Genomic DNA, 27,432 nt, shown 5'->3' with positions numbered 1-27,432 from the left:
CTATGGCGTCAGTGGCGCAGCTTGCTTGTGCGTGGTCCTTAACGTGTAGTTTAGTAACCGAGGGTTCATCGCTCTAAATGGCCAGCAGCTCAGTCTTCAGCCTACCTTGGTGTTTCGCTAGTTCTGTTCACACGAGGCCCATGCATGCGTCTGTCTATAACTGAGATGTGCAAAGCGCACTGTTCTCGACAGCATACAAATGCAGTGTGGTGTGGCACAGATACGGGGCGAAAGGCGGAGGCAGCCGGGACGTGTGTGGTGGGTGGCCTACCGGCAGGGGCACCGCATGTCGTAGTCACGACCGCTCTAACATGTACACGCCGCACACGATTCGCCATAATATTTATGAATCATTAAAATAAGAACACTTTAAAGCACCAATTCAGACTGTGTTAGTTTTTAATACCTATAGGAAATATTATCTGGAAAACACTCTTCGAAATACTGTAGGTAGCAAGGAGAGAGTCAAAAATCTACAATTAGGCTGCAGTTAAGGGGCGCATTTCTTGAGTAGAGAGTTAGACAGAGTTGTAGCCTGTCCCCGGCGTTATGCAGTCTATACGATGAGCAAGCTGTGAAGATAACAGAGGAGCAGCTTCGAAAAGGAATTAAAGTTAAGATATAAGCAATAAAACAAAATGGTTTGCTGACGGCATTTTAAGTCTGCCACGGACGGCAAAGGACTTCCAAGAGCATTTGAACTGGATAGAAAATGTCTTGAAAAGAGATTAGAAAGGAACCTGAGAAAATGTAGAACGAGGATAATGGAATGTAGTGGAATAAAATCCGGTGATGATTAGTGAATTATATTAGGAAATGAGACATTATAAATAGGCGAATTTTCTTTTTCTATTTGGGCTGCAAAGTAAATAATAATGAGCTAAGTAAGAAGGATATACAATGCGCACTGACAATGGCTACGAAAACATTTCGAGAAAGGAAGGATGTTAGGAAGTCATTTATGAAGGTATTTCGAGTGTAGCGATGTACGGAAGTGAAACGAGGGTGATAAACAGTTCAGACAAGAAGAGAGAAGAATCTTTTGAAATGTGATGCTACAAAAGATTGTTCAAGATTAGATGATTAGATCGAATAATTCATGATGGGATATTGAAATGAATTAGGAAGAAAATGATTTTGTTAGAAGAAGAGAATAGTTGATAGGACGCTTACTGAGGCATCAAGGAGTCGAAAATTCCGTTGTGTAGCGAATTTTGTGGGTTGTTAGGGTGGGAGGGGGTGGGGGTAAAAATGGTAAAGTACAGCACGCTGGTTCGAATCTACGTTGCAGTGGTAATGCACACACTAAGAGGCTTATGCAGGATACACTATTGTGAAGAGCTGCATCAAACGAATATTTGGTCTGACGAGTACAAGAAGAACAAAAAATTTCAGTGTGCATAGAAACCACATTAGGAAACTTCCTGGTAGATTTGAATTATGCGCCGAAGACACAACCTTGCCTTTCACATAGAATTCTCTTATCGAATGAGCTATCAGCCCACGAACCACAGCGCGCACTCAAAACATCAATACTACTAGTACTTCCCTAAGCCCGGCTATTTATTGATTTCAATCTCAAATTACGTAGGAAAAGTAATGGAAATGTTAACTGTGAGTGGATTGGGGTTAATAAGACTAGCAACTTGGAAAACTGCGGGTTCTACACCAGTATACACTGAGTTCACAAAAGTCGTGGGATAACATAAACATATGATGGTAGTATCGTGTACAGAAGGTATAAAAGGGTAGTGCGTCAGCGGAGCTGTCATTTGTCTCAGGTGATTCGCGTGTAATGGTTTCCGACGTGAGTATGGCCGCACGGCGGGAATTAACAGACTTTGAATGCGGAATGATACCAGGAGCTAGAAGCATGGGACATTCCATTTCGGAAATCATTAGGAAACCCAGTATTCCGAGATCAACAGTGTCAAGAGTGTACCGAGAATACCACATTTTAAGCAGTACCTCTGGCAACGTTCAAGGCAGGGGCCGACTGCCTTCACTTAACGATCGAGAGCAGCAGAGTTTGCATAGGTTGTCAGAGTGAAGCAGACAAGCAAGACTGCGTGAAACAACTGCAGAAATCAAAGTGGGACGTACGACGACGAACGCATCCGTTACGAGAGAGCGGAAAAATTTGGCGTTAATGGGCCACGGCGGAAGATGACAGACGCGAGTGCCTTTGCTAACAGCACTACATTGCCTGCAGCGCCTCTCCTAGGCACGTGACCATATCGGTTGGACTTAAGACAACTGGAAAACCGTGGCCTGGTCATATGAGTCCCGATTTCAATTGGTAAGAGCTGTTGGTAGTTTTAGAGTGTGGCGCAGACTTCACGAAGCCGTGGACCCAAGTGGTCAACAAGGGACTGTGCAAGCTGGTGGTGGTTCCGTAATGGTGGGGGCTGTGTTTACATGGAATGGACCAAGTCCTCTGGTTTAACTGAACCGGTCATTGACTGAAAATGATTTTTCTCGGCTACTTGGATAGCATTTGCAGCCATTCATGGACATGATTTTTATGTATGACAATGTGCCACATCACGGGGTTACAACTTTTAGCCATTGGTTTGAAGAGCGTTCTGGACAGTTCGGCCGAATAATTTGGCCGTCCAGATCGCTCGATACGAATCCCATCGAACATTTATGGGACATAATCGAGAGGTCAGTTCGTGCAAAATCTCCTGCTCCGACAATATTTCCGAAATTGGAGACGGCATGGATTTCTGCAGGGGACTTCCATCCTTGTTGAGCCCTGCCACGTCAAATTGCTGCAATGCGCCGTATAAAAGGCTGTCCGGCACGGTATGAGGAGGTATCCCATGACTTTAGTCGCCTCTTTGTATTTGGAGCAATCGAATGAAAACGAGCCAGATGAAAAAAGTAAGTGAAGTCTTTATTATTTCAAAGTTAATCACCATAACTGTTACTACATTTGTCCCCCTGTGAGACAAGACAGTCAGTGTTTTCATGCAAAAATATATGAGACTGCATATGCAACCATGGTTGTAACCGAGCGAGCACACTGACAGGCTCACAGCATTTCATCTGATCAGAGTAGTTTACCGGTTTATAAGGACCTATACACCGGTAAAGTCATACGGTGAAATGTACTGCAGCGAGCTTGTTCGATTATCATTCATTCAATTGCAGTAAAGATGGTTATTTATAACTGAAATCTCGATATGCAGGAATAATACGACAGCAATGAGATTGCGACTGTTTGCCATGTTTTGGTACTTTCAACATTGCAGCCCGGTCAGCAGTTGTGATAATCTAATACACTCCTTGAAATGGAAAAAAGAACACATTGACACCGGTGTGTCAGACCCACCATACTTGCTCCGGACACTGCGAGAGGGCTGTACAAGCAATGATCACACGCACGGCACAGCGGACACACCAGGAACCGCGGTGTTGGCCGTCGAATGGCGCTAGCTGCGCAGCATTTGTGCACCGCCGCCGTCAGTGTCAGCCAGTTTGCCGTGGCATACGGAGCTCCATCGCAGTCTTTAACACTGGTAGTATGCCGCGACAGCGTGGACGTAAACCGTATGTGTAGTTGACGGACTTTGAGCGAGGGCGTATAGTGGGCATGCGGGAGGCCGGGTGGACGTACCGCCGAATTGCTCAACACGTGGGGCGTGAGGTCTCCACAGTACATCGATGTTGTCGCCAGTGGTCGGCGGAAGATGCACGTGCCCGTCGACCTGGGACCGGACCGCAGCGACGCACGGATGCACGCCAAGACCGTAGGATCCTACGCAGTGCCGTAGGGGGCCGCACCGCCACTTCCCAGCAAATTAGGGACACTGTTGCTCCTGGGGTATCGGCGAGGACCATTCGCAACCGTCTCCATGAAGCTGGGCTACGGTCCCACACACCGTTAGGCCGTCTTCCGCTCACGCCCCAACATCGTGCAGCCCGCCTCCAGTGGTGTCGCGACAGGCGTGAATGGAGGGACGAATGGAGACGTGTCATCTTCAGCGATGAGAGTCGCATCTGCCTTGGTGCCAATGATGGTCGTATGCGAGTTTGGCGCCGTGCAGGTGAGCGCCACAATCAGGACTGCATACGACCGAGGCACACAGGGCCAACACCCAGCATCATGGTGTGGGGAGCGATCTCCTACACTGGCCGTACACCTCTGGTGATCGTCGAGGGGACACTGAATAGTGCACGGTACATCCAAGCCGTCATCGAACCCATCGTTCTACCATTCCTAGACCGGCAAGGGAACTTGCTGTTCCAACAGGACAATGTACGTCCGCATGTATCCCGTGCCACCCAACGTGCTCTAGAAGGTGTAAGTCAACTACCCTGGCCAGCAGGATCTCCGGATCTGTCCCCCATTGAGCATGTTTGGGACTGGATGAAGCGTCGTCTCACGCGGTCTGCACGTCCAGCACGAACGCTGGTCCAACTGAGGCGCTAGGTGGAAATGGCATGGCAAGCCGTTCCACAGGACTACATCCAGCATCTCTACGATCGTCTCCATGTGAGAATAGCAGCCTGCATTGCTGCGAAAGGTGGATATACACTGTACTAGTGCCGACATTGTGCATGCTCTGTTGCCTGTGTCTATGTGCCTGTGGTTTTGTCAGTGTGATCGTGTGATGTATCTGACCCCAGGAATGTGTCAATAAAGTTTCCCCTTCCTGGGACAATGAATTCACGGTGTTCTTATTTCAATTTCCAGGAGTGTAGATAAGAAAATATCAGCCTCGATTGCGGTAATGAAACCAACCTTTGCCTAAGTTTCAGACCAAGTCATTGGGCATTCTTCAGAAGATAAACATGATTCTATAATATGTCTAAGAGGGCATGGTCTAGAAAAATAACTAAAACAGCCTGAAGAAGGCTCAATTACTTGGGCTGAAACCTAGGTAAAGGTTGGTTTCATTGCCGCAGTTGAGGCTGATAGTTTCTTATATATTGTTTACTATGTGCGATCCTTTCTTATAACAGTGTTCGGTCGCTGTGCACAACGGTTCCTTATGGGATCAAAGTTGATTCTTAAGATGAACCTATGCGGGGTCTCTACCAAATTTCAATGGAACATCTCTGGTTTGAGCTAGAACGGCGATTTGGCTCCAGACTCTAGCGTCTAACATCATTACTTTATCTAGTTTCGGATCTTGAGAAAGAATGAGCTACCATTCCTCCACAATCAAACGCTTCAATGAAAGCGTCCCAGGCAGAGTTCAAGTCGTCATAAAGTGAAGAGAGGACGCACTTCATATAAACGTCCACTAACTGGTGTCTGCACGCTTTTGATCAGATAGGGTAATCTCTGATAGCATATGAAAGTGCTGGACTTCTTGACATTACCGTGGAGTAATTCCACCAATTAAATAAAGTACTTAACGTATTACTGAAATCTTCTACGATGGATGAAGTCGTCATAAAAAACTTGAGTAAATCTGACCCGGCAAGAACTCCGCGAAGCATTTATTCAGGAATGTCACCGCGAAAAACTACGTTGTCAAGTCTAGAAGCTGCTGCGACATATGGTGCTGGAATGGTAGCCTCAGGCTTGAGACGTCATTCTTGAGCTGCTAGGGCTTCGTCTTCTGGTTGTCGTACTCTCACGGTACGTGGAAACCCACGAGGACGAGCAGCTGGTGACGTCACAACATGGAACTCCACGTTCCACTACACTTCGGAGCATGAAATGCGGAATCTGGAGTGTTGAATTTCTGCCTTGTAGAGAGGGGCATAATCAATGAGATGCGAGATCGTTTTACGTTATAAGCAGAACATAGGAGTCGTCATACTGTATGGCGTTAAACATCGTGTTTGGTGGGTTTCCTTTCTCATAGAGCACGCGGTAGGAGTATAGCAAGTTGAGGAGCTCTAGCTAAGATCTATTATAATGAAACAAAAGGAAACTGCAAATCAATAGGTAAAAGCTTCCTGCTCTAAATGTTGTTATCGTTACAAGCTGTGTGGTGCGAATGTATATCGTTTCAATGCTACGACACAATGATGATCTGTCAAAACAGCGCCTTTTTGGTACAGTTTTCATATTAAATATCAAATAGTGGCATTTGTATATGCAGTCTTTAGGCAGTATATGCCATATACGGAGACATGTTGGCTACGTAGAAGCTGGAGAGTAGGTGCTAGTGTCGTGAGCTCTTGAGCTATGAAGAGAAAACGTCCATCTCCTTCCAGTTTTTTTCCTTCCTTTGTTTTTTAAAGGACCTGGTCTTTCTTATTCATTTAATAGAAGTATTATCTCAAATGTCAATGATATTTGCTATAAATAACGTAGTTTTCGCAATTCTTATTGCAAAAGCTAACGACTGGACTGGGATGCATCCACAGTGGTTGGAAATCTTAACGTGAATGCCAATCTATGAAAGCAAACACAAGATACACAGTGGAAGTTTTTGCTATTATGAAACTTCCTGTAAAATATTCACTGATAAGCGAAGCATTATGTCCACTGGCCACCTCGACATTGCATACTGCCTGGTGGCGTTGTGGGCACAGGACGCTGTAACAAAAGTATGTAAGCGCAGCACACAGGGACGGGGGATCACCCTAGCGAAGATATGGGATTCAAATGCGAAAATCCATTGAGAGAAGCGACTTTGACAAAAGACCGATTACTGTTACGCAGAGCCTGTAAACGCATATTTCGTAAACGGCGAAGCTGGTCGAATGTTCACATGCTACTGTCGTGAGCACCTACGGAAAGTGAAAGAAGGGCAGTGAATTTACCACTAGACGCTAAATGGTTGGACGTCGACGACTCTTCACAGAATGTGGGGCTCGGAGAATTGTCTGCTCCGTGAAGTAGCACAGATGGTGACCTGTAGCGTTTCTGCCGAAATAGCACAATGCTGGTGCATGCACAAGTGTTTCGGAACACACGTTCATCGTACATTGTCGAACATGGAGCTCGGCAGCAGACCACCCCTACCACATGCTGACTGAACGACATCATCAGTTACGCTTGTAGTGGGCGCGGAGCCATCGGGATTGGACCGTCGATCAATTGAAACGTGTCGGCTTTCCGGGAAAATCACATTTTTTTCTGCACTAGGTCGATGGTCTTCAAAAACGTTGTCATTGAGGTGCGGTGCGCCGCGGACGCAGGTTGGTGGGACCAGTATTATGCTATGATAGACATTCTCCTGCGCTTGCATGGGGCCAGTGGTAGTAATTGAAGAGCCGCTGACAGCTGCGAACCACCTGCATCCCTTCGTGCTTGATGTCTTCCCCGACGGCGATGTCATCTTTCAGGAGTGTAATTCTCCGTGTCTCGAAGCCAGAAGCGTGCTACAGTACTTTGAGGAGCGTTACAGTCAACTCACGTTCATGTCCTGGCGACCAAACTCGCCTGATGCAAATCCTATGTTACCGATCTGGGTTGCTATCGAGCGCCATCACCGCGTACGCAAATCAGCAGCCCGTTATTTACACGAATTACATGACATTTGCGCAAACATCTAATGCCACATACCTCCATAAACCTACCAAAAAACCATCGGATACCTGATGCACAGAATCAGAGATGTATTTCGTTCCGAAGAGCGACAAACTAGCTGTTAAGCAGGTGGCCATAATGTTTTTGCTCATCTCTCGGTTTATGGAGTGGTTCATGTTTCCATCTTGGCGGTAAACATCTTTTTGAGTTATTGTGAGAAGCTTAGAAAAGATCTCCTCGTCCGTCTGGATGAAATTGCGAGACGAATGTCAATCTTGGAATCCATATGATAAAGTACATAACTTCGGAGCGTTGGTAGTCAATGCAACTTTTAGAATATGCACAAACTGGTATTAGACAATACAGAGGAGTACAAAAAATGTATCCACTGTTTAAAAGTCCATAACTTGCAAACTAATTGACGGAGTTATCTAATTTTTGGTGAAAATGTAGCTTAAAGTCCAACTTAAAGATATCACTGTAGGTGTTCGAAATGGTCGCCATTAACATCCACACACAAACGATGCCGCCGAACTGCAGCACGAACTATTGACTGCAAAGTGTTCAGTTGTATATTTGCACATGAATGTTCGGTGGATTCTCGAAGTTCATCCAATGTGCGTGTCTTTTGTCGATAAACGACGTCCTTTAGTGTTCCCCACACGTAAAAGTCCAGAGGTCTGGGGAGGGTGGTGGATAGTCCACAGCCCCTCTACAGCCTATCAATATTCTTGCTAGAGTTTCGTCGAGATACGCCCTAACACGATTTTGGTAGTGGGCTGGGACACCATCTTGTTGAAAAACTCTTCCGTCTCCTTACAAGTCTCTGATAGATGGTAAAATGGATGTCTGAAGCTTCTGACGGTACACCTCATCGATAACTGTGCCGTCAAAGAACAATGGCCCTATCAAGCCCCGGTAAGACAACCCACACTAGAAATTTACTCCTGGCAAATTCACGGCTTTGTCTACATGGACGTTCGGATTTTCGACGGCCCAGTGGATGCAATTGTGGCGATTTACTGTACCATTGAGTTTGAACTGTGCCTCATCAGACCACACAATCATCTCTGAAAACTCTTCATCGTTGCGCACCATGTTAGTAAACGGTTTTTATTTCAGTCTTTGATCACAATATGAATTCTTTAGACGATGACTGGTTTTAGCCCGCAATGACGATCCTCAGATCTTTTTTACACCATGTCCTAAAGTGATAAGGCCATAATGGCATCGTCAAAACATATAAATATAATCAGCGTTACGGACTGAAACCGGTCGTCGTCTAAAGAATTCATATTGTGATCAAAGACTGAAATTAAAAAAAAAATTTGACAGTATTGGATCATCGTTTGTATAGGCGACCATGTCGCAGTTAGTGGTGTTAGTAAACCACTCGCAGTACTCCATTCTACGATCTGGGTCGTCCTCATTCATTGCGTGTAGCAATCGTGGGATTTACCACTTCCACTTTGCTGTCTTCAAAATTCGCCGAACACGTGAGCGACTCACTCCATTTGCACGGGCACACTGTCTCACAGACTTCTGTGGTGAGCGAGTGAATTGTAATACATGACGGGAGTTAGCTGGACTTGTTACTGTTACAGGTCGTCCAAATCGTTGTTTGTGTACATCTTTAACACAGCCTTCGGCTTCAGATTTGTCTCGAATGCGACGAATCGTTAAACGTTTCGGTGGCTCTGTTTGATACCCATTTCGCCATTGCCGTTGAACCTTGTTAATGTTTTCGTACTTAAAATACCACTTCAAAACTGACTTCCTTTCATCGAATGTAAGCCTTGCGCCAGCCATGTTTACTATAACTAGGTGCAACTAAGAACAAAACACTGACTAACTGGCGACTGTCATCTGACAAAACAAAACAACGCAATAGAATGCTTGTGTGGCGATTGCCGGAACTACAAACTATTACACTACCAGAGATGAGACAATTCTGTCAGGTAGATTGTCAGTTATTGTCTTTTAAACAGTGGATACATTTTTTTGGACCCCTTTGCAGTGCTAAACTGTAATCAATTTAAAACCGATATGGTTGAAAATGCAACTAACGATTAACGTCTACTAGTATGTATCTCAGGTCGTTGTACAATATTATGTAATGTTGCTCTACCAGCAATTCGCTGTTCAAGCCAACGAAGAGTCTAGAATTCTCTTCGTTACCTTTCCCGCTCTTGATCGAAAGTCGCTGACAGAGTTAAGGCAGTTATTCTACGCGCACCCAGTTTCGTAAAGCAACTGTGTGGTTACGAGCCAAATGAATCCTACAACGGCCGCTGGAGAGCGCTGCGAGCGCAGATCGCGTTAACCAGCTCGACCCGTGTGTCGATAGCGTTGTCCCCCGTGAAGTCGGATGTATCGCCCGCGTCCACATCAACGTTAGCTGCCTCGACCCGTAGGCAGCCCGCTCACTCTCTGACCGGGCCTTAACCCTTTCGTGGGCAAAATTATTGAGCAGTTTTTTTAATGAATGGAGAGCAAATAGCAATTAACAGAGAGGTATATTTATCATACAGATTATCAAATTTGCTCCAACTGTGAAAGTGAGGTCACACAACAAGGTGGGAAGTATTCTTCCCATTGCCCTTCCTTGGAGTTAAATGACAAAAACAACTTTTTCAATATATGTCATATTTATTTGATAAATTTACCTCTCTAGTTACAATGATTGTTTACAATTACTTGTCACGAAATTTTCTGAAACATGGGTCTATGCAAAGTGGTATTTGACAAGATGTACAAACAGAGCGAGGACTCTTTTCCGCAGCTTTGGTACTACAATGACGGCACGTCCAGAAGGTTTCTCCTAAGATGGGCTGATGCTCCCCTACAGCCACATGACGAAAATCTTCAGGTACTTTTTCCCTCTTTGCCAGAAAGACAGGTTTTTTTCACTCCTTTTTTGGGATGAGAAGCCAGCGATCAATTGTCTGGCTAGATGGATCCTGTATGTAAGCTGATCATGCTGTCCACTTTCTCTTTCACTTATTTTCCACAGGATAAAACTTTCGCTGCAGCAACGTCGACCAGAAAATAAAATATTCTGTGCCACCATTTTACAGAACGTCTGCCAATAGCATACCTTTCTCGTAATTGATCAAACTTATCGACACCACCCATTATTTTGCTGTATTCTGCCACAACTTCAGGACAAGAAATCTCTGTACTAGTAACATCCTTGTTTTTCCTTTTCACTTTGGCTGTTTCTCATGGGTCACGAATTGAGGACAGGAAAGGGACTGGAATGACTGCAGAAATGGCTCCTTTTGTTTCAAACTGGAATTCTCCTCGTTCCAGTTTTACGTTTTCCTTCATAAATTTGGACGTATCAAAAGTATTTACCTGATACTATAACTTTGAGGAAAAAATCACAAAATGTCACGCAAACAGCACTGAAAGGCTCCTCTACAGAGCAACACTCAGCTATACAGTGCCTGTGTTCGAAGGTACAGCAAAAACGGCGGGAACTTCCGATTGGAAGTAGTACCCTATACTGTTCACCAGGTAGTAGCACCATACAGAGGCGGGAACTGTGAATCCCACGGGACTAGGAGCGAGTTCATTCTAGTGGAAAGCATGTTTCCCACGGCTCACGAAAGTTTTAATATGAGAACTTTCCATATACACTCATACTGCGGTAAGTCCCGCTCACATAGTGTGCTCGCAAGAGGTGTAGGCACGTGCAAGCGCCATGCCTCGCCGTCGTAGTGAAGCTAGGGGCCTCTTCTGCTCGGAAGGTAATTGGCTGCGACGCAGAGTGCCTGCCTAGCAGCTGTCTTGCAAGAAGCCCGGTAGCTACTGGGCAGGGCGGGGCGGCGCCTGTGATCGGCGCGAAAACGAGAACGCCAGCAGCGGAAACCTCGCTAACGAGCAGAGAGAGGTTCGCACGCCGCATCTGGGTCTAGGCCAGTACTCAAGGCAGCCAGCGAGCCGGAGCTTCTTACCCGCTCTGCTCAGCTCAGCTGACGGAAGGCGCGTCGCGGTGCGGATTCGGCTGCAAATTCACTCGCCGGTTTTCCCTTCTGGATAGCGCGCAAGCTCCCTCCTCCATCTACAACTCTGTTCTGGCAATAAGTGTAAGTCCATGGCGGACAGCAGTGGAGAGTGTTGTGCCTCGGGAGTAGTAGAGTGGTAAAACTACCGTAGGCTACGGTAGTCTGTCATCAGAATACGGTAGTTTTCCTAGTAGTTGCGGTGAGTTAATATCGTAAACACGTTACATGTACGTTAGGTGTGTTGCATACCTCTCGGGCGTTACCTCATTTCTATGGCTTTGTCATAGGTAGCCAGTGTCTTAGTGATTTCCTCTACAAACCAGAAGCGATAAACTGTCTACAAACTGAGTGAAGATATATAACGGGCCGCCTAACCTGCGGAACGTTTTTGCTCTGCATACTTATCTTCCCGTCTTTTACTTAAAAATTAACGGTATTTATAAAAAAAATTGAAATCGTCATTGTTAAGTCTTGTTCTGTACGAAATTTGTTGATTTGCAAGGTGAAACTGAGGGATGTTGTGGCAAAAATAAAGAAAAGCAATACAAATTTCTCATGTAGCGCTTTTCTCCAAAAAAAGGTAAAATTTAAAAACAAAGCAGAACAAAAACATATCAAACATCGTTTCAGCATGTCGTAGAGCTCCCATAATACAGGGTTTTATTAGTCATAAAAAACGTTCGCACTTATCAATAATAACAGGAAACTCTTGCTTTTGATCATGGTGAAGAGCGTTCCATTGAGTACAAAATAATAGCAACGCTTAAATATTTTTTTTATATTTATACGCGTAGACTGTACTTCCACCAAAATAAATTGCTTTGGTTGCAGAAAATAGCAGATGTTACGCGATAAGCTAATTTTTATTAGCTACAAAACGCAATGTATGTTTTATAAGGGTATGCAGTACATATTGGACTGAAGCCAGTACACACTGGCCGTCAAGTCATGTCACCATTACGTACGTCACGTCACGGCACTGTAACGTCACATAAAGGTGTATTCACTCTGTCCGTCAGGTCACGGCATGTCAAGTCAATTAAAGTCACGTGATCTTAACTGACATGGCTGTCTTCATCTATTCTTTTCGCGGGAATTGAGATCTTCGCAAGATGGATTTCAACTTTTTTTACATGCAAAGCTCACATACACAACATGGTAGTTTACGTACCTCTATGCTTGCGCCCACATTTGTACGAAAATGACATTTATTGGACTTAGATGGTTTACAGCTTGCAGGGATAGCATTTATATTAGAGAAAGAAGACAGAACTGCAAAACACACGAAAAGGAGTTTCGGTCCGTAAAATGACATTAAGTGATACAGAATTTCACACACTATACAAAGAGCTCGAGGAGGGGAAATTTTCATTTTATATTTTAGGAAGTCGGAGCATCAGGTTATTTTCATTTGTCTCGTCAAATTGCACCCAGCATTACTAAAATGAACGCTGTGTTACGAGCTGCCATCACATCACACGAAAAATTGGTTTGTTTCAGGTTGAGTTTAGTTGCTGGTCCAGTGCAAATTTTTGTGCAATAGTCAGTCTCCCTCAATACCTTTACTTTCAATAATTACAGGTTTTCTTTACGTCTCGTAACTAGCTTTTAATAGTTCAAGTACCTTATTTGTACTAGGGTTAGCTATCGAAATCACAAATATTGACCATTGATGCTTGGTAAACTGTTTCACACACAATCCAGAGAGCTACTTAACAATAAATAAGCCTGGCACAAACTTATATTTAAACAAATAATTGTCAGTGTCTAAATGTTTCAATCTATATCTTTATTAGACGATACAAATGCATGACAACATACAAATGAATTCCACTTACTAATCAATCTGATTGTACCCACTGTACTTTCTTCACTTCAAGTTCGGAGCCATATTGCAAGGCATTTTGCTGTAAGATATGAAATAGCGTACCAGCGTGTATAAAAAAGTTTAGTAGACGGCAACTAATTCAGAACGCTCATGTGCGACAATTCAGACTGCTACCTCACTGCTTCAATTAATCTTTCGTCATTTATTATAAATTTTAAGAAAACAAATAACGAAATGAAACGATTTATAACAAAAACAACTGATATTAAGCACGAAAACCACATCGAAACGAAATACGGAGACCTGTACATGGCCGTGCATGAAGAGGAAATGAGCTTGGGGTCACGGGATCAACAACAGACGGATGACGTCAGACGGCAAAAATTTCTGCCCGAGAAACCTTGATGGTGTCGCACCGAGACGCGACGGGACGGCCTGTGTGGATGCTCCCATTTGAAATGCATTGCAGAATGTTTTGAAGGGACGGGACGTGACATGACGGCCAGTGCGAACTGGCCTCGACGCTAAACGATGTGCGGTTCTACACTACTGGCCATTAAAATTGCTACACCAAGAAGAAATGCAGATGATAAACGGGCATTCATTCGACAAATATACTAGAACTGACATTGGATTACATTTGCACTCAATTTGGGTGCATAGATCCTGAGAAATCAGTACCCAGAACAACCACCTCTGGCCGTAATAACGGCCTCGTTACGCCTGGGCATTGAGTCAAACAGAGCTTGGATGACCTCTACAGGTACAGCTGCCCATGCAGCTTCAACACGATATCACAGTTCATCAAGAGTAGTGACTGGCGTATTGTGACGATCCAGTTGCTTGGCCACCATTGACCAGACGTTTATAATTGGTGAGAGATCTGGAGAATGTATTGGGTATCTGTATCCAGAAAGGCCCGTACGGGACCTGCAACATGCGGTCGTGCATTATCCTGCTGAAATATAGGGTTTCGCAGGGATCGAATGAAGGGTAGAGCCACGGCGCGTAAAACATCTGAAATGTAACGTCCACTGTTCAAATTGGCGTCAATGCGAACAAGAGGTGACCGAGACGTCTAACCAATGGCACCCCATACCATCGCGGCGGGTGATACGCCAGTATGGCCATGACGAACACACGCTTCCAATGTGCGTTCACGGCGATGTCGCCAAACACGGATGCGACCATCATGATACTGTAAACAGAACCTGGATTCATCCGCAAAAATGACCTTTTGCCATTCGTACACCCAGGTTCGTCGTTGAGAACACCATCGCTGGCGCTCCTGTCTGTGCTGCAGCGTCGAGGGTAACCGCAGCCATGGTCTCCCAGCTGATAGTCGATGCTGCTGCTAACGTCGTCGAACTGTTCGTGCAGATGGTTGTTGTCTTGCAAACGTCCCCATCTGTTGACTCAGGGATCTAGTCGTGGCTGCACGATCCGTTACAGCCATGTGGATAAGATGCCTGTCAACTCGATTGCTAGTGGTACGAGACCGTTGGGATCCAGCACGGCGTTCCGGATTACGCTCCTGAACTCACCGATTCCATATTCTGCTAACAGTCATTGGATCTCGACCAACGCGAGCAACAGTGTTGCGATACGATAAACCGCAATCGCGATAGGCTACAATCCGACCTTTATCAAAGTCGTGATGGTACGCATTTCTCCTCCTTACACGAGCCAACACAACAACGTTTCACCAGGCAACGCCGGTCAACTGCTGTTTGTGTATGAGACATCGGTTGGAAACTTTCCTCATGTCAGCACGTTGTAGGTGTCGGCACCGGCGCCAAACTTGTGTGAATGCTTTCAAAAGCTAATCATTTGCATATCACAGCATCTTCTTCCTGTCGGCTAAATTTCGCGTCTCTAGCAAGTCATCTTCGTGGTGTAGCAATTTTAATAGCCAATAGTGTAATTATATGCCCCCAGTTCCTCTCCCACACATTCAATTATATTTCTTTCCTTACCAAAACTACCAGAACTCCCGAGAATCCTAACACTTACTACGTCATTTATGTACTGTGCCAAAAATACCGAACCGTAGTACATCAACAAAAGCAAAACGAGGATAATGGAATGTAGTCGAATTAAGTCGGGTGATGCTAAGGGAATTCGATTAGGAAATGAGACACTTAAAGTGGTAAAGGAGTTTTGCTATTTTGGGAGCAAAATAACTGATGATGGTCGAAGTATAGACGATATAAAATGTAGACTGGCAATGGCAAGGAAAGCGTTTCTGAAGAAGAGAAATTTGTTAACATCGAGTATAGATTTAAGTGTCAGGAAGACATTTCTGAAAGTATTTGTATGGAGTGTAGCCATGTATGGAAGTGAAACATTGACAATAAATAGTTTGGACAAGAATAGAATAGAAGCTTTCGAAATGTGGTGCTACAGAAGGATGCTGAAGATTAGATGGGTAGACCACATAACTAATGAGGAAGTATTGAATAGGATTGGGGAGAAGTGAAGTTTGTGGCACAACTTGACCAGAGGAAGGGATCGGTTGGTAGGACATGTTCTGAGGCATCAAGGGATCACCAATCTAGTATTGGAGGGCAGCGTGGAGGGTTAAAATCGTAGAGGGAGACCAAGAGATGACTACACTAAGCAGATTCAGAAGGATGTAGGTTGCAGTAGGTACTGGGAGATGAAGAAGCTTGCACAGGATAGAGTAGCATGGAGAGCTGCATCAAACCAGTCTCAGGACTGAAGACAACAACAACAACAGTTTTAGTAGTACGCAACTATAATTTCATTACATGATCTCTCCACCATACCGTATATCTGACTTTGTCAAGTTGTTTTTTCTGAATGGTTCTGTTAATTCCGGAAAATCTTATGCTGTTTCGTTTCTCGAAGATATATTTCCGTCCATTACCTATCTAACAATGGATTTAGCTTTCGCGTCCTTTGTAAAGTAACTCCAGCAAGCGATCGCAGAACCACACGTTTGGAACTCTTCTTCAATTCGGTTTATGTCATGGCTACAATCAGATGGTAATGTAATGAATTTGATTACATTGTATGTGAACATTTCATCCACAGGCGTAATCTATCCTTCATTTTCACTCGGTTTTGAATAAAGGCTTCCCGGTTTTTGTCTTATAATTAGACGCTTCATTGTGACGTCATTTATCACGTGTAGAAACAATGTGTCTGATGACTAATGCCCAAAAGCAGGTGTATTTCTCAAAGCTCCGGGTTGTTGACTGAGAGTTTCCCGCGCAGGGCTTTCAACCGCTAAGGGCTATCATTTATGCAAATTGATCGCCGGTGAATGTCTGCAAATATTTCACGTCGGTTGCTCGGCGTGACTGGGCGGGCAGCGGGAACGAGTAGTGAGTCAGTCGCTGCCGGCATAAAGCCGAACTCTCGCTTTAGGCGTCATTACTCAGATCAGGCGTGTAATTCGAATCAGCGCCGAGTCTGTTTTGGCTTCAGTTTCCTATATGTGCGTGCATATAAACACCTCGCCACGCCCTAAAGACACTAGTGCAGTTTTCCATTGTGTAGTCCCTGTTCCCTGTGTGGCTCAACTGCAGTTTTTATTAATCAATCTGTCTATCTACTAATAAACTGTTGGCCATTGAACTGAAACACCAGGAAAGGTAGCAAACGGTAGTATGTTATTTATTGCACATGCACAGGGGTTGGGCAAAAATATGGAAACACCAAAATACGACACTACATCATGCCTTTTTTTTTTTAACGGAATGTTATACCATCCTCGGTACAAAATGGCAGCTTTAGGTAACGATGATGGAGGTCGGTACCGATCACGCATAATTCTCTCCAAAGTAGACCACAGAGGCTAAATAATTTTGACATCTGGTGATTCCGATAGCCAGGGGAGCTGCGATAGTTCACCATTGTGGTCAAAAAAACAAGTCCGCGCCCATACCAGCTGTCTTGATAACGGAATCACCATTGGGGAACAAATATTGTACCATGGGATGGAGCTGATTATCCAAAATGGTCACATAATTCTTGACAGTAATGCGACCTTTGACAACGGGGCCCGTGGAATATCACTGTATGGTTGTCCAAGAAATCATCGTACACGTCCATGTTTCACTGTTGTGACGTAAATTCTGTCAGAAGTTGGAAACAGTATGAAACAAGACCCATCCGACCAAAGACATTCTACCAAAGACATTCTTCCATTGCACCACAGTCCATGTTTTATAGCTTCAGTACCAAATTTTCTTGTTAGGAGCATTTGCATCACTGATGAGTGGTTTTCGAACTGCGTGTCGCTGTGCAATTCCCAGATTATGGCGCTTCCTTTGTTTTTTTGGTGCTGAAAAGGTTCGCATGTATGACATTCAGTCCCGCAGCGACTTTTGGACCTGTCGCCCTCTTTATTTTTCGTCACAATCCTCTTCAATGACCGTTCGTCGTGATCACTCAAAACGCTGTTTTGTCCGCACTGCGACATAGCGGATTAGTTTTTCTGCTTTTTCCGTATGCAGTATATGTCTTCGATGGGACGCCTCTTGAAACACCAAACGCTTCTGTTACTTTGGTGCGGAAACACCCACCATATGAGAACCGACAATTTTCCCATGTTCGACTTCACTTATCCCCTAAATAATACACTTGCAACTACGCACAACACTAGTCTGACCCCAACTGACACTTGCAACGTATTAAGGACATTGCTCAGGTGCCTTTCGTGATCAAATACAACTGGACCACCTGTAGGCTTTGCTAGCGTCACGGTTACATTTGTAAGTCATTCGGGGCTGTACGGGGTGCCTCCGCCAGCTACAAGCCGGTTGGGCATTGAGTCGAACTGAGTTTGGATGACAGATAGGGGTGCGTGCTGCTCCAAAGATTTACTAGAGTTCACGATAGTAGTGGCTGACGAATCGTGGCGTGCCAGTCTGTCGGCAATCCATGGTCACATATTTCCAGTGGGTGAGGGACATGGAGAAACAGTCGGATACCGTCTGTTTCGAGGCAGGTCAGGACAGTATATCCAACATGCAGTCTTGCGTTATTTTTTGTACGAGGGACATTCAATAAATAATCCAACACACTTTTTTCTCAGACAGTTACTGTGGAATTGGTTGTGAGACACCGCCGAAACTTCCCACTTGAGCCCCCGAAACTTCATTGAATTCCGATTGGTGGCGACGCTATACGCAGCCTTCAAAATGGTGTCTGTAATGGAGGTGCGTTCCAAGCGGAGATCTATCGCTGAGTTTCTTCTGGAGGAAAACCAGAGCATCATAGATATTCGTAGGCTCCTTCAGGAAGTCTACGGAGAACTGCCACTGAACAAAATCGTTGGGCGAGGCGCCTGACATCATCGGAACAAGGTTGCGTAAAACCTAACCGATTTACGCGTGCTGGTTGGCCACAAATAGCTGTGACTCCTGCATTGTTGAGCCGGCCGTGGTGGCCGAGCGGTTCTAGGCGCTACAGTCTGGAACCGCGCGACCGCCACGGTTGCAGGCTCAAATCCTGCCTCGTGCATGGAAGTGTGTGATGTGTTTAGGTTAGTTAGGTTTCAGTAGTTCTAAGTTCTAGGGGACTGATGACCTCAGAAGTTGAGTCTCATATCGCTTAGAGCCACTTGAACCATTTGCAATGTTGAAACGTGCGGACACTCTCATTCGAGGTGATCGACGGATCAAACACCTCGCTGCTCAACTGTAAGTCTCTGTTGGTAGTGCTAACACACTCAACCAGTAGTTGGGGTCGCAAAGAACTGAGCCCACTGGGTCCATGGGCGCCTGACAAGACAATAAAGAGCAACGACGGGTCATCTGTGCCGAACAGCTTGCGCGTTACGAGGCTGATGATTACAGACGCCTCACCCAACGATTCACCGTGCTTTTGTTCACTGCCAGGTCTCCACGCACATCCTACAAGCGCCTATGAATATCTACAACGCTCTGTGGTCGAATGTCGGCACAGACAATGATACATGTGTTCATCACTTCGGACGGAAATAAAACGGCAATCTATCGAGTTGAGACACACCACCTCTCCGAAAAGAATGTTCAAAGCTGCACCTTCAGCCGGTAAGGTGATGGCGACTGTCTTCAGGGGCTCTGAAAGGCTTATTCTGCTTAATGTCCTCCCTCATGATGCAACGGTCAACTCTGAAGTGTACTGAGCTTCATTGAACCGTTCTCTTTCATCCCCCATAAAGCCCGTATGTCGCACCTTCCGACTTCCGTTTGTTTGGCCCAATGAAGGATGCACTCCTCAGGAAGCAGTTCGAGGATGGGGATGTAACTGAGGTAGCAAGATATTGGCTCCGACGTCGACCAGTGCAGTGCTTCCATGCGGATATGCAGAGCCTCCCAGTAAGGCGAGGTAAAGCCGTTGCATTGAACAGAGATTATATCGAAAAAGAGGATCTTGTAGCCAAAAGAGTGGGGAGTCATTTGATGTATTGGATTCCTGAATAAAACCAACGCACTTTCAGAAGAAAAAACGGTGTTGCATTATTTGCTGCTCCCCCCTAGCAAGATAACGTCACAGAGACCGCGCAGATCCACAGCCAGCGACCTTAACACGTCAGAAATGTGACGCCTGCTATCCAAATCATCGGCAGTGTGAACCAGAGATGATCGTATTGTGTACCGAACGGCATCTCACATCACCACGCCTTCTCCTGCGCCCAGTATAATGAAGACGAACATAGTCTGGCAACGTTCGTTTGCCTCAGAGTTTTCACATACGGATTCGTCCGTGCTGATACAGTACACATAACAGGGACTCAAGACGACGCGGTGCAACTCCTGTGACCAATGCTGTAATTGCGTCCACCGCTTACGGCGTGCCTCGGACCTACCTCGTCAAGGGAAGCCGCTGGGTGGTCCCCTTGAAAAATATACGGCCGATTTCCTTTCCCAAATGTTGCTTGCGCTAATGACTTCGTTCTCCATGGCATATAAAACCACAATCTTACTTCATCCCTTTCTTGAAGTTCTGTCTTCCTTATAAAGTCCAACAGGAAATTCTCTTCGAAGAATTAACGAGACTACAAGTGAAGGAAAGAAGCAGACGGAGTTAATGTCGTACATAATTTAACACATCGATTACCAACTTGCACACGGCTCAGTGAGTGAATGTAACTCAGCAGTAATTTAAATATTTTGTGTCTGATGTCATCAGCACAGACGGTGGGCCACGTCAGGACAGGTTTGAGAGCTGTGTTGGTATGCTGTAGCCCTGCGCCCAACGGTCTTGTGTGAGAAAGGATGTTTCCAGCCAATACGTGCGACCTTGCTTCCCACGTTACGTCACCAACTTACGGGATGAAAGTTCCTTCGAACACGTAATTGAGTCTTATGTTTGTCGACGGTTCTTTCCACACTCCGCAAATTCTGACGCACGTACATAACAGCAGGCACTCTTATATAGACTCCACAGTAAACTGCACTTATCGCTGGTGACGTGCGATCTTTCAGTGATCAGACTGGCATTTCCCTGTACGGAATCACAAGTTGTATTCGATCTGGACTTTGGCTATGGATACCAAAACGATGTGCGTTTTGAATGATAATCTCTGCAATCAACCAACTACAGAAGCACAAGGCTCATGTACACCAACGCTTCGGCCATTAAAGATGGATGTTGTTGTGCTTACTAGGATAAGAAATTCATGGTATCTAAGGAAGTAACGAGTAATACGGCAGAACTTATCGCTGAACAACGAGGGCTTCTATATGCCGAGATGCATCTGCGTGATCAGATCGTTATCCCCATCGTTTCCAAGTCAGAACTTGAATTACTGAGGTTGGATACAGTGGACGAAACAGTCATCGAATTGCATATGACATCATGAAGTTGATATAGAAATACACAACTAGGAATCACAATGCCACTATGTGTTGAGGAAAAGATGAGTGCTGTAAAAATGAACAGCAGACCTGGTGGTCGCTTACGACAGGGGCAGAGACCGTACAGAAGGTCCTCTGTCTAGTAATCAGAGAGATGTGGAACGTAGAATGGCAAGGGTCTTCAAAATACGAACGCACAAATCATGTTAAAATTAACCTGGTACTGATACCTGACTTCTGGCTCTCGAAATATCGATGATCCAGAAGATTCAAGAACACTGAAACACTGCACCGCATAGGTGCCCATTCAATATGCGATTGCGGTGAAGAGGAAGATGCCAACCACATCTTCGTGGCTGTCTGAACAGATACTACAAGTCAGTTACTGCAGCGTCTGCTCAAACACGGGCCCTCCTCTGCCGTCTTCTAGGGCTTTGCTGGTATGCCGTTTATCGCCTTTTAATGTAGAGTGGATAGAGTATATCTGTGCTGATGGCTGCACTTGTCATTATGCAGATGCAAAAGTTTTAAAAGTATTACTGTTCAACGTCCAGTCGACGACAAGGTCATTAGGTACTTACTATACGTTAGGATAAGAAGGATGGGGACAGGAAACCGACTGTAGTATTTTCAAGCGAACTATTCCAGAATTGGCGTTCAGTGAGTCAGAAAACCAGAGAAAACTTAACTCTACCAGGGCTTCCTGGCTAATGATCCAACGCACAGGGTACTCGCTTATCAAAAAATGGTTTAAATGGCTGTGAGCACTATGGGACTTAACTGCTGTGGTCATCAGTTCCCTAGAACTTAGAACTACTTAAACCTAACTAAGGACACCACACACATCCATGCCCGAGGCAGGATTCGAACCTGCGACCGTAGCGGTCGCACGGTTCCAGACTGTAGCGCCTAGAACCGCTCGGACACTCCGACCGGCTACTCGCTTATCCTTGATTTCATTACACCTGACCACATTCCTTAACTTGAAGAGTGACAGTATCGGACACGACGGCACGGAGGCAACCAAAACTACAGGCCCATTCATAATTTCCCTCAGGGCTTCAGACGACAACTCCGCGAAAAACTACAAGATATAAAGATAACATACTCATATCATTGATAGAGCATTTCTCCAAGTTTTTAACTCACATTACAAGTGCTCAATATGGCACGGTCTATCACGAGGCGAACGTCGACACACGTGCAAATCTTAAATCACAGACACGAATTGCCTGGATAAGCCCAACGACAGCTGACTGCTTTGGAAATCTGTTCATTCTGCTGCCTGTCTGCAGGAACGAACTAAATACACTCCTGGAAATGGAAAAAAGAACACATTGACACCGGTGTGTCAGACCCACCATACTTGCTCGGGACACTGCGAGAGGGCTGTACAAGCAATGATCACACGCACCGCACGGCGGACACACCAGGAACCGCGGTGTTGGCCGTCGAATGGCGCTAGCTGCGCAGCATTTGTGCACCGCCGCCGTCAATGTCAGCCAGTTTGCCGTGGCATACGGAGCTCCATCGCAGTCTTTAGCACTGGTAGCATGCTGCGACGGCGTGGACGTGAACCGTATGTGCAGTTGACGGACTTTGAGCGAGGGCGTATAGTGGGCATGCGGGAGGCCGGGTGGACGTACCGCCGAATTGCTCAACACGTGGCGCGTGAGGTCCCCACAGTACATCGATATTGTCGCCAGTGGTCGGCGGAAGGTGCACGTGCCCGTCGATCTGGGACCGGACCGCAGCGACGCACGGATGCACGCCAAGACCGTAGGATCCTACGCAGTGCCGTAGGGGACCGCACCGCCACTTCCCAGCAAATCAGGGACACTGTTGCTCCTGGGGTATTGGCGAGGACCATTCGCAACCGTCTCCATGAAGCTGTGCATGCTCTGTTGCCTGTGTCTATGTGCCTGTGGTTCTGTCAGTGTGATCATGTGATGTATCTGACCCCAGGAATGTGTCAATAAAGTTTCCCCTTCCTGGGACAATGAATTCACGGTGTTCTTATTTCAATTTCCAGGAGTGTATATAGGACGGCACGGAGCGAATACTTTGTGTACGTAAAATGATACGGCTGCTCCCCAGTGCAACTGCGCAACGACACATATTACGATTCAAAATTTGGAGAGATGCGCTATTCAGTGATATGGGTCATACTTCTGTATGTCTCGTAGCTTTTGTGCAGTCGCCTTCTCAAACCCCGTATAAATGTGCAACCTATACACTGAGGTGACCGAAGTCATGGTATATCTTCTAACATCGTGTCGGATCTACTTTTTCCCGGCGTTATGCAGCAGCTCGACGTGGCATGGGCTAAACAAGTCGTGGTAGAGCACATGCCCGCGAAAGGCAAAGGTCTCAAGTTCGAGTCTCGGTCCGGCACACAGTTTTAATCTGACAGGAAGTTTCCAGTCGTTGGAAGTTCCCTGCAAAAATATTGAGCCATGCTACAGCTATAACCGTCCATAATTGCGAAAGTGTTATCGGTGCTGGATTTTATGCACGAATTGACCTCTGGATTATGTCCCATGAATGTTCGATGGGTGAACAAGTCATTGGTTCGAATTCTCCAGGATGTTCTTCAAACGATGGGAACATGAAACTCATGAATAGCTTCAAATGGCCTCCAAGTAGCCGAACATAGCACCCTAGCAACTAGGCCTTCGTATGTTTCTACTGGGTTTCGTACACCAGCGTCGAGTCCAGATGTGTGAGATCCGGCGATCCCGCTGGTCATGGGACAGGACATACCCTTCCAGCCCAACGCTGAGGGTGCGTGTTGTTCAAGTGCTCGTGATTAAGATCGGAATGGACTGGTGCATCGTCCTGTTAAAACCACATCTTCCCGCAGACAACAGTCTCCAAGAACTGTGACAGCGTATCTCGCAGGAACATCAGGTAACGTGGGCCTAGAAAATAAGGTCCTATTACGTGATCTTGGAAAATGCTCGCCCATACTTTGACAGAGAGTTGTTTCTGGTGTTCACTTATGTCGGTGGCATGACGACTGTAATCACTCCACACATGGGTGTTTGGCTGTTGAAGACACCACCACAGGTGGATGAGGTCTCATCTGCGAACAGTACATACTGTAAACAGTACGAGTTGTACGAAGTTCAGTACTAGAGCACCGCCATGGGTAATCCATTGACAGAAGTGGGAACATATCCGTCCAGTGTACAACATAGACGCCGAATCTTGGCGAGAGTCTTGCAGAACTGCATGCGCCATTGCAGTACATGCATTGAGATTGGCAGTCGTCGCTTTGAACGCTTACTATGATCTACGTTGTTGTTATGGGGTGTACACTGTGTATGTCCTTGACATACACAGTGCATTTCCATCGGTTCCTATCCAGATACGAGGGTTGTCCAGAAAGTAAGTTCCGATCGGTTGCGAAATGTAAACCACAGTGAAAACCATATCCGTTTTATTTGCAACAGTTAGGTACACCTTCCACCCACTTCTCTACATAGTCGCCGCTCCAACTACAAGTTTTGTCGTAGTGTTGTATCAACTATCCAATATCCTAGTCATAGAATGTAGTCGCCTGTGCTTTCGGCCAGTTATCTGCACTGGTCTGCAGCTACCTGTCTGTGGAAAAATTTTGTCTTCATAGCCAGCGGTTCTTGTGAGCAGAGATGAGACTTAGGGTGAGCCAATTACGCGACGGTATTGTGGGTTGTGGTATCGATAGCTACGATACCACAACGTAGATGCGTTCTGCTAGGTTGGCACTGCTGCGAGACACTGACGACAGCGCCCTCTAGCCGGAGCTGTTGAGCTCTACGAGCTCCGCTCCAGATTCAGCCCATTTCATCAAGAGCAGACGGCCTGGAAACATCGCTTCAACTTCAGCTTGCTATTGAGACTATGTATCTACTTACGACGGGAATACGGCTTCGCACCTACGGGCTCTTCAGTGTAAAGTTACGTATCTCATTGACTAATAATTAAATGTACTTTCACGTAAAAATCTGTACCGAGAATCTTACCTCACCTGCTCCTGCTCACTTCCTACATTCGGCCTACCCATTCCGTTTACAGGAGCAGACCCACGTGGCGCCTTCCAGGCAGTATACAGAATGGGTGATCAAGCATCTCTCATCGGAAACGCTGCAGGAGCGTCTTCATTGCCCCTGCAGTGTGCGGCCGAGAATTGGCACGAAGAAAAACTGCTCGACAGTTGTGTTATGTGGGCTGCACGACACAGGCGAAATCTATAACCAGGCCCTCATACTTGGCGGGAGACGCTATTCCCTACACGTCTTTACGAGCTCACTGTTCACTCAAAACTGAAAAGAGCGACGCGACACGATCGACGGACATACTAGAGACACTTCCCAACACATCTGTGCAAAGCTTCACCGGATTTTCCCAGTGGTTTCCATTTCACGATCGATCGGAACTTACTTCCTGGAGAACCCTCGTATAATCGATTGTGGACCTACCTGTCACCCGTTTTAACTTGACCCGAAAGGTCTGAGACACCCTGTATAACTGGTATGTTTAGGGCGACCAGATGCAATTGTTTAAAAAGGAGGACAAGCAGCTTCAAAAAGGAGGACAAAATAAGAAAAAAGAGGACACATCAAACGGGTCAACTGCAGATGTGGATACCACCCGTCAGTTTTGGACAAGTCACGTGACTGCCGGGAATTACCGGTAAAACTAGTAGTTAATTATTACTGATGGTCAGGTGGTAGCTAACTGAGCAACATAAAAAAATTAAAAAAAATGATTGTGGTGACAGTGTGGCGTCAATTGTTTTCTTATGTCAACACACGAAATTGTTTACAAAGCGAAAAACGTGAGACCATTCACCTCCCTTCATTCGACGCAGCGCTACCAACATCTACAATTCAAGCAGCAGCTGACGACATTTAAACTGCACTTGAACCTTCCGAATACAAATTAATGGGATGACTATCGAACAATGCAATAAAACCATGACAGTTAATCAGTCCAGTTATTTCTTACCTTTATTGGCCACTGAGACGTACATTATAGCTCCGCATATCTTACATTCCGCTTCAGATTCATTTCTCCTCTTCTTAAAGCCGGATATTTGCAGGAAAGGACATCAGAAAATGTACACTTCCGTTTAGGCGTAGCCAAATATTTTACGTAGCTCACTCGGTTAAAAGTTACACTTACAAATCACACGTGCATTACAGGAACCCAAGCCAATACAAAGTGAAGATACGAAATGAAAATTTTAAATAATCGATATTTGCATTCGCTTATAAGTAGATCAACAATAACATCGACAATCCTGGTGGCACCTACTAACACCGCCTTCGTGGGTGTTTATCACGAAGGCTGTGCCAGTAGTTAAAGTATTTAAGAAAAGAGCAATAGAACGGGACGAACTGTAAATTTAACTGTATTAGGATCAACTTTGCGACAAAGCCGGACACTGTAAAAATCCGACCGGACCCCGGACAAAGAGCTAAAAAGGAGGACCTGTCCGGATTCACCTTAGGTATGTTGCACATTTGTTACTTGTAAAACAGAATTAGTAATGTACTAGTTGTGAATATAAACGAGTAATTTGCTTAGTGATCAGCTTTGGGCACTCCGCCGCTGCTGTAGAACACGCCTGCTGACGTGTTGGCGCTCTCCTGTGTGGCAGGCAACCCGCACGACAAGGTGCTGTACGCGCGCAGCGCCCCTCGCCGCAGCCAGTCGGCGGGTCCGCCGGGCCGGCTGGAGCGCCGACACTCGCTGCGGTTGCTGGGGTCCCGCCGGCTCGCCTCGTCGCTGGTGCGCTGCGGATCCCTCAGGCACCTCCCCGCGCGCAACGCCGCGGACTCACAGCCCGAGACTGCTTCGCCACCGAGTGAGTACCGCAAACTCCCGTACGGGCTGATTCAGCTGCCCCTACCGATGTCGTTTTATGCAACCCGCACTACATCTGCATCAGGAACAATATCCAGACAGGCTACCAACATGTAGTCGATATAGGTTCCCTCTCAGGGCTTTTGGCGACTACTGTAAAAACTACAACTGAGGGCTAGCCATGATTTATATGGTATTTTTTGGACCAAGATGTACATTACTTCTCCCATACTTAGCCAAGAGTAGCCGGCCGGTGTGGCCGAGCGGTTCTAGGCGCTACAGTCTGGAGCCGAGCGACCACTACGGTCGCAGGTTCGAATCCTGCCTCGGGCATGGATGTGTGTAATGTCCTTAGGTTAGTTAGGTTTAAGTAGTTCTGAGTTCTAGGGGACTGATGACCTCAGATGTTAAGTCCCATAGTGCTCAGAGCCATTTTAGCCAAGAGTTTCCAATATTTCTTTCTGTAATTAGTAGTGTACTCATAGA

The 27,432-nt window shown here is 45.8% G+C and overlaps 1 protein-coding gene across 1 annotated transcript in view; it reads left to right on the top strand.

Moving 5' to 3' along the window:
- Positions 1-27,432, top strand: part of LOC126285407 (mucin-17) — a 326,011-nt gene that overhangs the window by 275,006 nt on the left and 23,573 nt on the right. The window contains exon 5 of the mRNA XM_049984757.1: positions 26,741-26,947. Within this exon, the coding sequence (XP_049840714.1) occupies positions 26,741-26,947 (207 nt within the window). The remainder of the gene's footprint in view (positions 1-26,740; positions 26,948-27,432) is intronic.

This window comes from Schistocerca gregaria, chromosome 8, assembly GCF_023897955.1.
Source record: "Schistocerca gregaria isolate iqSchGreg1 chromosome 8, iqSchGreg1.2, whole genome shotgun sequence".
Taxonomy (NCBI): domain Eukaryota; kingdom Metazoa; phylum Arthropoda; class Insecta; order Orthoptera; family Acrididae; genus Schistocerca; species Schistocerca gregaria.
The sequence above is the reverse complement of the archived record's forward strand: the minus strand, read 5'-3'. Positions and strand labels throughout refer to the sequence as shown.